Genomic DNA, 12,872 nt, shown 5'->3' with positions numbered 1-12,872 from the left:
AATTTTTATGAATTCTTATCTCAAAATATTTTGTTGATTTTCGTGATTTTTCCGTATTTTGTCAAGATTTTAACTTTAAATGCTCATAAAAAAAATCTGTGCCAATGGATTTTTAATATTTTCAAACGCCATCGTAACAATATATTAGGAGCCTTGTATTAAATTTTAAAGCTCATTTATACAACAAATAAAATTGTATTGTCATTCATAGAAAAAAAACACTAAAAATATTTGAAACTGAAAATGTCGGGAAACAGTTCAAAGCAATTAAAATATTTTGAAAATTTATTTGTGTATAAAAAATGCTAATTTAAACAACCAGTGAAAATGTCATGTATCTAAAGTTAATTTATTAGAGTTTTTAAGAAAAACCTATTTTGCGTTAAAATTCCTGTTTTTCCTTAATTTTTTGTTTTTTTTCCCCGTTACTTTTGAAATCTATTGAGAGCTTTGACCTTTTCAATGCACCAACTAGATTGACTTTCGACTTTCCCATCGAACAAGATATACTGAAATTTAAAATCAAAGCAATTTTATTACCACCCCAAACGGTGATGATAGACACAAAAAAATACACATCATTGTAAAATCATCGCTCCGCTCAGAATCTAAAATATAAAAATAAAAATATAATAAATAATAATACAAAATATGTTATTTATCTGGCTTTATATTAGACTAGATAATACAATACAATTGAAAAATTGTTGAAACTATTATACCTAATGTTATTGCATTATTTTTCAAATAATTTATATTATAGGTACCTAATCAAACATAATTAAAATATCTACGTGATTAAGCGATGTAGATATTGTAAAATACGGTATCTACTTGTCTTTATTATTATTGCCCGTTTTATACCTAGCATACGTTTTCCTCTTAGAAATTATAAAAAAAATATTAGTCTCTATAATATCAGAAACTGACCAAGTTAACATCCCACTGGCACCAGTCCCATATGCGTAGAATGGTGGGGGCTAAGGGGGCTATAGCCCCCCATAATTCTACTAAGCCCCACAGAAATTCTTGTATAATAGTTTACTGTCTTATACGTCCATATGTGGGAACTGAAAACATTTTCTATTATTTATTTTGATATCCGAAGAATATTTTATTTGATAAAGATCAACTATTAAAGCTGAAATGCTAATTATTATGAAGAACTATATTAATAAAGATGATTTGGACATAGATGCTATTGTATCAGAAATCAACAAAAACATTTTTCCAAATTTATAAAAGCTTTTAAAAGTAGCCATTACAATTCCAGTAAGTTCTGCTTCTTGAGAAAGATCGTTTTCGGTAATGCGGCGAATAAAACATGGCTACGAAATTCTATGTCTAACGATAGATTTTCAAATCTATCGTAACTTTATATTGAAAGGGACTTAGCTAATAATATTACATCTGAAGAGGTTCTTAATATATTTGTGTGAAAAAACAGGCGTTATTAAATCTTATAATATAGTAATTAGTAATTATTTCCTATTTAAAATGTTTTTTTTTAAATATTTAATTCAAATACATTAAAATAAATATTATTTATTTATGTTTTACTTAATAATGTGCTTCTTTAGTCCTTTTTATATTTTGTTCCTTTATATTTTTCTATAGTTATATTTGTAGAATATAATATGTTCTGTACCTGAATCATTATAGCCCTTATAGGTATAAAGTAATTCGCAAGCAGTTGCGGCAGCGTCATTGATACCACAAAAAAAAAGGCCATAGCCCCCCAAAAAAAATCATCACGCTACGCCTATGACCAGTCCTTGGAACCTACTAAAAATATGGTCTTCAAAAAACTATGACGTGTTAAAATTATAATATAATCTTTCATCAATTGTTATATTCATGTTTTCAGATACTGATCCCTCATTGTTTTTTATTTTATTCTTATGTCTATTTCAATTTTTTTTGTTGTTAAATTACTATTAAGATATTTGGATATCTTATATTGTCTCTGGTCACTGAGGGATTTCCTAAAAAACTAGTGAAATGTATTTGTTTTCGGTGAAAAAATAATTTATTCGACTTAAAACATGCCAGCAGGTTATTTTATCAAGTTTGTGACCATTTTATAAAAAAGACTTGACTTGGTACTTAATATAATTATGGTCAGTATAATGAAATTAAGAAAATATAATAATTATTTTTAATTTTGCTGATTTATTTTTCTAGAATTAAGTTCTTGGGGAGGGCTTGTAAACATTTTGTGATGAGCTTATAGACCTCACGAAGCTCCTTTACCACCCTATAACTATTGAATAGGTACAATATTATCATGATGTAGTGCTTATATTTCATTTACTACATTTCACATAAATAAAATATAAAATTAATACTAAATATGGTTATTCAATTAAATTAAATAGTTTTTTATAAAAACTATTATTATTTTTGATTTTTGATTTTTAATTAGTAGGTATAAGTTGTTAACAACAAGAACGCCGCTGGTAAAACATTCTTACTTGTCCGTGCAAAAATATTATAACGATGATAAATCCTATGTAGGTATACCTATAAAAATTAGCGGGCCGCTGTCGGGCCGAGTATGGGCTACTTTTGGGCCTTTATATAGTAGCTAATAGATAATATATTTAAGTAACCTCTACATATATGTATTAATTATTTAGTTATTGTTATCTCTCAAACAAATGGGTTACTTACCTGTATGCTTATGATATTCACCTTTGATACTAATTAGTAAGTATACAATTATGTATAAGGAGGGTATTTGTATTGAGATAAAAATGCAATATTGTAATATAATGTAATGGAAATGTTAGCTAGCTTTTTTTTCAGTTTTATTTTGGGCTGGTCAAAAATTTTGCCCCTCCCCCCTCTCAAAAAATGAAATGACGCCACTGAATGATAGAGATAAACTACAAAAAATATTTTGTGATCTTAGTTCACACTTCAATTTAATTAAAAATAAAAAAATTGTTTGATAATGTTCCGGTTGTTGGAATTTGTTCTATAAAATTATTCAATCGGCAATGATTTAACTTAAAATACTCGTGGTATCTACTAGTTACCTACTATCTACAGTATTTACTTTCTTTATAAATAATTAGGAGAACTGCGAGAATGAAAATAATCAAAACGAATAAAAAAATATAGGAAATAATAGTTATTATCTGTGTTCTGTTTATTGCTCTAGACTACATTAATGCAAAGGTACCAATGCTTAGATAGTCTTAGTTGTCCATTGTTGGTTGTTAACTGTTACCCATCACAAAAATAGTAAAATTAAATTAAGTGACTGTCGTTAACATTGTTTTTATTTTTGTTATAATTTTTATTTTATTTCTTATCATGCATGTCAATATTTTCCGTTACAAAATGATAGGTTAAAATAATTACACAGTAATGACAGCACCCGGCTAGGTAAAATTTAACAATATTTTAAATTGAACCTAAATTACAATGGTCTTAAATATTATTAAATACATTATATACCTTATCATAAGGTATATAAATAAATAATAATCTGACGAATTTGTAGCCATTATAATATTATTTAAAAAATGCTATTTGTGTAAGTATAAATTATAGGACATTATTGAGATAGCCATAGCCCATAGCCCACAGGCATAAAGTAATTAGTTACGAATTAACGATACGCTCTATTATATATTACATTATTACTCATTTTTTAACGGAAATGTTAATCCTTATAACTTATATTAGTTATAAGTTATCTTACAAGAATTTATACAAAATTAGTTTTTGAATGCATTTTTTTGGATTATACATACATTCTATAAACCGTTATAATATAATCAATATAATTGTTAGATTTCAATTATGGAAATATATTGTGGTTCATACTTCGTAGTATTTTTAGACTAAAATGTTTAGTAGAATATTATGTACAAATACTTCTGGGAACTTGAAATTTAATAATATATCTAAAAATGTGTTGTAACTATATGAGGTTATAGATAGTTCATAGGTAAGTACATGTAACACCAATGTTCGAATTTTTTTTTAAAAGTTAATATTTTGTGTGAATTGTGAAATGTAAATTAATTATCTATTTTATCATAATAACTATTGTAGGTAATATATATACTTTTAGGACAAGTACCTACAGCTATTATAGAACCTACTATATATTTCAATAGAGGTCAAGGACTCGAGGTGAGGTAAGCCAATCCCCAAATTATTAGGAAGATGTACAATTAATTAAACAAGCACCAAAACCAGGAATGCATTTATTTATTTTTAATGGATGTATGCATAAAAACAAATATTATTTTTAATTGTCTTAAATGCATCAACTTGAAGATATAACCTTCATCCTTCCTTTTTCTAGCAAATTTACATCGTACACAAGGTATACAATCAATTATTGACATCCACGCTAAAAACACATACCTTCATTTAACAAAAATTATATTTTGATTTATTAATATTTTAAAAAAATCTCCTTGCGGTTATGCCATTATAGGTATTATTTTGATAATAGCATCTTGAATCTTGAACCACGATGTAGAGTAGATATTATTATATTATCTTCTCTACACCGCCTCTTGATGAAATTATGTTTTCAATCTAAAAATCGTTGTTGCAGTAATAACTCTTACCACGTATTAAATATCAAAAACACGTATCTTCTTAGCTTATATTTTGTCCTATAGGTACTTGGTGGTGTGCTCAGCGAACAATAATTCCTACCTGAAAATTAAAATCCGCAGTAAAAATTAAAAGGTGGGCAAGTTAATGAACTTAATCAACTGTGGCAAGTTAAGTTAATTATATTAAGTTAAAAATTAACAAAAAACAATTTAACTAAATAAGTTTAAAGTTGAGATAGAAAATTAACTCAAATTAACTCAGTTAAAAAAAGTTAATTTTTTCAAGTTACAATATGTTCAAGAAGACGCTATACCCGCATGAAACATAGCAAAAAACTGTTTTTCGCGGGATAGAACCACTCCCTCAGTATTTACCTATAGCAGAATAAAATTACCAAAATTCCATAACGGATAGGGATCAACTTTATCTGTGTAGTAGAGTTTTTATTATTTGCCCACCTTTGTAAAAATTATGAAAAGTATATTAATAAAATCTATTTTGGAAAGTGATGTACTTCGATAATTTTTACAAGGAAATTCCGACTTTTTAAAATTGGTCTTATACTCTTATTTATAAATTAGTATTTCGATATGTTTATAATATAGTTTTTGTCATTCTTTAGCTTATTCAATTAGCCATTAGGTACTATATCTATTTATGATTCATAATTCAAAATCATATTATATATTTCCATATGTTTTTAATAAAAAGGTCATTTGTGTAAATTAATGTAATTGACATTTTAATAATAAAATTTTGAAGACTTATAATTTTAATTTTAGTGAAAACCAGACACATACGCACACGTGACACGATCGTATCATAGACACCGAATGATATAGGTGAATATCTGGTATATGATTTAAAACATTTCACTCAAATTTCAATTAAAAATAAAATAATAATAAACCCAAAAGCGCGAATCGATCTTTTTTTCGATTACTCAAAAGCGCAAAACGAATTTGCGCTTTTATACCTTGGTAGTGGGATATTAGCGCAAAAATAAATTGTATTACCTGATACATTATTTTATTTTTATTGTTGATAAAAATTTTCAACATTTTATGTAGAGATGAAGAAAATGTTGACCGATTACCTGTATAGATATGAACGTTGACGATTTAATATTTTGTAAGTACACGCCGATCACTTTCGTGAACACTCTTTCTCTACATACCTACAAAAATATGTTGACGCGTGAATTCAAATTTGAGAACATAAGCAAATGTTTTGCCATACAGTGCAATAATTTTAAGTTTTAACGGTAAAATTACGAAAAAAAATGTTTAAAATAACTATACCTATAATAATGTTATAAGTTATAATACTTCTATCAGGTATAGACCGGTTGTGTTGGCTTAGGTAGGTATCTACTGATATTTTGTGTACGTCATAATTTAGTATTTTAATCATAGTCGTATTGTATGCGGCCCTCCAAGCGATTCTGGAATTACGTACATTGTAAAGCGATTTAATATATTAATATACCTATGTGAAATATCCTACTGTCTGAAATTAAATAGATTTTTTTTTAAATAAAACACAAGTTCAAAATGTAATAGTACAAGTCGTGTGGTGTAAAGGTGCTCGGGACTCAACAGTCAACAACTAGGTATATGGTACATCTATAAAAATTCTGTACTGTGGAAGTGTGCACTCCCTTATAAGTTATAAACTCCATTTCCCACTTCTGTTTTCCTAGACTAGAGGTCTTACAATTTGGTCAATGTCGTTGTAGTTGTTTATCGCCTAGGTATGAATGTTATTTCAGCATTTGCGAATATAGATGAATATGCCACTGCGTAGGTAGGGGGGTCTAAAAAATAAGTAAGCATATAATATTATAAAAATACATATGAGTAGAGTTATTGGGACTAATTGTTGCACAAAAATGATCGAAGTGTGCAGTCTTAAATATAGGCACTATGCAGCTAAATTTTTATATTAATTTCGAAAAATGCATTAAATCATAATAACTAGGTAGCCTACTTACATTGTAGGTACATAAACGGTAATAAAAATAATTTATACACGGGTTTACTAATTCGCATATATTAGTATATTGATTCATAATGGACATTATCGTATGTTATAAGCATTTTGAGATAAAACAATTTCATTTTTTTAAATACTAGGTAGGTTGAGGAATAACGAAAAACGTGATATTCCAACACCGTGATAACGATAAACGAACTGATTTTCATTTCTTCGTTCCATCTTGAATGTTAATTAGTTTTACCACAGTTTTGTCACAAAGAGACTCCTAAAATTAAGACCTAAACCTACCTACCATAAGCGTAAACAGGGGGGGGGGGGATTTGGGCGCCAAGCCTCCCCAAATTTCAAATTCGATTTGCTCTTATGCTACCTACACAAACATAATTTATTTTAAGAAATATTTTTGCATGCCATCCAAATATGATTTTTCCGACAATTTTACGTACTTACACAAAAATATAATAAATGCAAAATTCAAACTTTGTATTTAATTTCGAATTTCAATATTTCATAAAACAAATTTATATAACTTACTTGAAATAATCTACGACCACTATACAAAAAAACTTGCAAATGCAAGAATTCTCGAACCCTACAAAAGGGTTATGAATTAAAAATTATATTATTCCATTCTGGTCGTAGGGTGGTCGAGACCCCGGACCATCCCCCTCCCTGAAAATACGCTGCAATGCCGCACTGATGCCATGGCTATTTAAAAATGTGAGAAGCGTACCACTAGGTACATTGGCCATTGGGTAGTCTTCCTGGAATTGCACAAGCAATTATTCTATGATGAACAACTCATCATCTTTAATAAAATCTTTGAGTGTGCAAATTGAGAATTTCCAAACCAGAAATGTAATTGATATAGGTACTAACATTACCATTAGAATTAGGTCGCCGATTTCTCTGTCAAACATCTAGCTTAAAATGCACAACAGTATAACACGATATATTTACGATTTTACCTAGGCAATATAATAATAATATGGCTATGGAATACCAGTATCTTCCCAATATTAATATTTTGAATCTGAAATTTGAGTACAATACTTCCACCGATCGGCGATCGATACGTCCGATCTACCAATTGCACTTTGGTCGACGCGTCCGCTCATTGGGTGAATCATAAACCGTGACGAGTTATCTATTTAATGATAACGGACACAACATATTATAATCAAGAAAACCGCAATATCAATGATGTTACTGTTTATCACGACGTAATAACAATAATTCATGTGTTTCGCAGCGATATAGGTAGTACACGGGGTTTTGGCGTTGGATTTCTTTCTAAAACAAGAGCCTAGGCGACTTGTAATTTTATAGATATTCTTTTTTAATGGTTGAACGAAAACAACACAAAAATGAAAACGCGATTCTCGACGTTGGACATAATGTGTGTCGTCAACGAAATTCAAAAGTAAGTGTTTGTAACATAATAATATACCTATTATATTTCATGCTCACCATATTCTATTAGGAAAACAAATATTTTTTTTTTGAAAATTTCCTATTTACTATTATGTGCCTACTTGTAATATTATATTTTAATACTTAAAATGCAAGTACCTATTTATATTTGAGTGTATTTGAGTCTACCATATTGAGATTAGTCTTTATTCATTAGTAGAGTTTGGTAACATATTTTGCTATGTTATGTTTTCAAACCTATAGCAGACCTAAAAACTAGCCATTAGGACCATTACACTAAACATTTTTAAGGCATACTACCTATGTAAACTTTAACTTTGTGATTCTATAAGAAATACATGCATTTATTAAAATTTTTTTCTGTATTTATGAACTAAAATAAAATAAAATAACCAACTTTACCAAATAATGAAAATACTATGTTGTATACTTATAGTCTTATATAAATATATACAATGGACATCAATAATAAGATTTGCTTTAAAACCAGCATAAAGCGAGTCTTATAGGCAAAGTGGGAAAAGAAACAAAAAAAAATTAACTAATTTTAACTTTATTTTTAGTTTTTACTTTATTTAATTTGACATATTACCTACTTACCTACATATAAATTATTATTTATTAAAAAATTTCAAATATTTTACTTATACACATTGCATAGGTACCTATTATATAATATCTAAAAATTTGTTTTTTTTTGTTACATTTGACTATTCCATAAATATGCTACTTCTTCTCGTATTGTATATTAAAGTTAATAGTGCTTCGGTGATGTACAGTTCTTGTCAACACTTCTAGACTCTAGATCCTAATTTTTTAAGGTGGTTTAACTATGACTTGAGCCTCTAAATTGACAACTGATTGTACACTAAACTAATTTAAATTGCAATAAGATGAATTTAAATCACTATAATACGAATGACTTTTCAAAACTAATTTATTTTAAAATTATATCAAAAATGTCTAGGTATTTTCAAATACAAATTTTTACAAACTTTTTAACGTCTAATAACCAACTATATTTTAATGTATTTGGATAAGTCCAGACTGTTCCAAGCAATTTTGTGTCTTATTAACGACTGAACCTTATAAGTGGCTCCCAATGCATTTATGATAGAACAATTGCATAATACATTTGGACATGCCAGGAATATAATCATAATAAAAGTGATTTTTCAATTAGGTAGGCAGATCATTATAATTTATTTATTTATTATTATTATTTTAAAAACTAATATGAAAGTAGTTCCTGCTAGAAATAATTGCAAAATATAAATTTATAAACCAAAAATACCATGTATTTACCAAGGTATTTACCTAGAGTGTTGTATATTTTTACCATTGTAAATTACAAGTTAAGTTTTGTTGATATAACATTATAATTAAACCAGTTGCCTTCAAATATGTGATTTCAACTGCTATCATTAGTATTTAATTATGTTTTAATTGTTAATATATTTTGTACATGAATGGTTTTGTTATTGTTTTTTTTTATAGATACAAAGGCATGAGATTACAAAGAGTTTATGACATTGATCATAAAACATATTTGTTCAAATTTCAACTTAACAATGAAAAGTGTGTATTGTTATTGGAATCTGGTGTTCGATTACATGTCACTAATTATGAATGGACTAAGAATGAAGCACCTAGTAGTTTTAGCATGAAGGTATAATATTTTAATTATATTAAATTAACAGCTTATGAATATTATTTTAAATTTATCATTACTTGAAATTTAATAAACAAAATTAAGAATATTTTTAAAAGTAATTTATCAATTAAAATTGAAATGCATTTTCAAAATGTATATTTCTAGGCCTGAGCATTATTGTTCATGGTTTAATAATCTTATTCTTAATCATTAAACAATCATAATATTAATTATTATTAACCTGTAGTAACATACTATTATATAGATAATCTTAATGTTTAGATTTCTAGTATTGAGTTTCATTTAAACGTTAATGATGAAAGCTAATTAAACTATAAATATTATATATTATATATGTATATAACTATATATACTGTACTTGTATATTTTGATTCAAGATTATGTTTTCTGTAACATCTATTTAAAAAACAATGAATTATTTGTTATAATTAGTTAAGAAAACACTTATCAAACAAACGGTTGGAAAAATTAACACAAATGGGATTTGATCGAATTATTGATCTGCAGTTTGGTGTTGGAGAAGCAGCATATCATGTTATACTAGAATTATATGATAAAGGCAATATTATTTTAGCAGATAAAGATTATATTATGATAAATATTTTACGTCCGCACACTGAGGATGAAAAACAGAAGTAAAATTTCTCTTAATGTGTTATAATAAAAATAATTTTTTTTAATGTATTTTTTTGTATATTATTTATTTATATTTTAAAATTTTAGGTTTTTTGTTAAAGAGGTGTACCCAAATAGCAGACCAAAAAATCGACTTAATCCACCAACGGAAGATTCTTTAATACAAATTCTGAAAACAGCTAAACATTCAACAAACTTAAAAAAATTTATTTTTTCAAATTTTCCAAATTGCTTAGGTTAGGGATCGGTAGATAATTATTATCATAATTGTTATTATTAGTTGTAATACTATTAGTTTTTATTTAACTGTCTGTTATACCTAATTATTTTATATTTTAAATTTTATAGATTATGGAAATTGTTTATTGGAACATATGTTAATAAGTGGTGGTTTTCCAACAAATACCAGAATTGGTATTGAATTTAATATTGATACAGATATTCAAAAGCTTATGAATTGTTTTTGTATTGCTGAAAAATTCTTAGATAATATAACTACATTAAAAGAAGTAAGATATAATTTTAACTTATCTCAAAATATTTTTAGTGTATGCTTTCCTATCAGAATCCTATCAGAATTTACTAAAAACCATTTAAAAAATAATAACAGTAGTACTCTCTACTGGTGACACCATATTTTGCTTTTAGTAATAATTGAATAATTTTTTTAAACAAAATACCTTCCAATCATTTAGTGTTAGTTTTATTTATGAATGTGAGCACCTACTAAGTACAGATGTAAATTAAATGTACTTACTACATCAGAGGTTCCCAACCTTTTTTGTCTCATGGCACCCTTAGACATTTTCTAAAAATCTAGAGGTACCCTAGGGCTGTGCTTAGCAGAGAAAAAAAAATGGTCATTTAAAATCTTTTTAATTTAGCATTATACTATAATACTATTTACATTTTACAAACTATATACACATAGTACATTTTATAAAACAAATCATTACATTGTAATACGCACATACGCACTATTTCTGAACAGGCTAGAAGTATTAAAGATTCACCTATTGCATGTGGTTTTTTGTTTTCGACTATTAATTCTGCCACTTTATAACTAGCTTCGAGAGCTTTATTAGGAATAGTTAACTTTTTCTCAAATATGACTGATTCTTTATTTTGTGAACTTAATAGTTGTTTGAAGTAGTCAATATCTTTATTAGCTAAATGATAATGTTTTTTTAATAAATGACGATTCAACTTACTTTGAACCATAGCTGCGTTAGATAATTTCACTCCACATACAATGTATTCTGGTTGAGGACAATTTTCATTTCCATACCAAGTAAATCCCATAGCTAAGTAACTAATATTATATAAACGTATTTTATTTAAGCCAGTTGAACTAGAACTTGCTTGATTTGATTCACCTGATGGTGACTCAATATTAAGGTCGATGAAATTTTGTCTTCATCTAATTTTCATTTTAGTAATAAATTTATCCATTATTTTCACTAAATTGTAATTATATAAAATTATAAAATATCTAGAGATGACTGAAATATGTTTCGTAATGATGACTAAAACCAGACTGATTGTACTGAAATTGTTAGTATATTATTAAATTACTAATTTTGATACCGGATACATGTTTTATAAAAATTAAGATAAGATAAAGTCACAAGTAATTCACATCAAAGCGATAGCAATTAAACCGGTATTGGGTATGAACATTAAAACATTGCAATATTTTTACAAAATTTATGAAACACAATAGGTTTTATATTATAGTCTGTTTTATTACTCACAGTGCTATATGCTATATAATATATATAGTGCTATTTTCATAAAATTGTTTTTTCTTAAAAAAATATATTTCAAGTAATTTCACGGCACCCTGGTTGGGAATATCTCTACTACATAGTGATGAATAAAGGTTGGATTTATATTCACTAATAGTCTTTAAAATATAATGTTTTTATTTGTTTGGAATAGGCAATATATTTTAAAAATATTCTTTTAAAAAGTCAGATATTATATGATGTTATATCTACTTATAAATGCAAAATATTCTTCTAAAAATTTTAAATTTTAAATTTATTATGAATTAGTTATAGTTGGTTTTAACAGATACAATTTTTAACTGAGTAATGAATGTATTGGCTTTAAAACAATGTGTGTTTTTTTTTGTGTTTTGTCACCTTTTGGGACAGTAAAAATGCTTTGATTCTCAACATTGAGGATTTGAACATTTGACGAGTGTAAAAATCTAAAAAATTTAATATAACCACAATTTTTTTATTGTTATTTTTTTCAAGTTCAAAATTGGACAAAATTACATGTTAAATAACCATGAGTGATAATTTTAGTTTGTTTTTGTAATTTAAAAATATTATTCGTGGGTACTTGAAATTTCTCAAGTATATTATTATATAAAAATATGTTAATATGCAAATTGCATATAATATTAACGGGATTCGATACCTTGATTTTCTGTTTTCGTCTAACACACAAGTGACATAGTATTTTAGACGTGTCTTTTGCCAAACATACCAATTGATCTAATGAAGCGATAAGTATTCTGAAAACAGATTTG

At 26.8% G+C, this 12,872-nt stretch overlaps 1 protein-coding gene across 1 annotated transcript in view; it reads left to right on the top strand.

Moving 5' to 3' along the window:
• The first annotated feature begins 7,797 nt into the window (after positions 1-7,797).
• Positions 7,798-12,872, top strand: part of LOC100160043 (nuclear export mediator factor NEMF homolog) — a 21,114-nt gene continuing 16,039 nt past the window's right edge. Inside the window, exons 1-5 of the mRNA XM_001945650.4 lie at positions 7,798-8,008; positions 9,517-9,688; positions 10,127-10,329; positions 10,418-10,566; positions 10,679-10,839. Of these exons, the coding sequence (XP_001945685.2) occupies positions 7,953-8,008; positions 9,517-9,688; positions 10,127-10,329; positions 10,418-10,566; positions 10,679-10,839 (741 nt within the window). The 5' untranslated portion in view covers positions 7,798-7,952. The remainder of the gene's footprint in view (positions 8,009-9,516; positions 9,689-10,126; positions 10,330-10,417; positions 10,567-10,678; positions 10,840-12,872) is intronic.

This window comes from Acyrthosiphon pisum, chromosome X (genome assembly GCF_005508785.2).
Source record: "Acyrthosiphon pisum isolate AL4f chromosome X, pea_aphid_22Mar2018_4r6ur, whole genome shotgun sequence".
Lineage (NCBI taxonomy): Eukaryota > Metazoa > Arthropoda > Insecta > Hemiptera > Aphididae > Acyrthosiphon > Acyrthosiphon pisum.
This window is presented reverse-complemented; position numbering and strand designations above follow the sequence as displayed.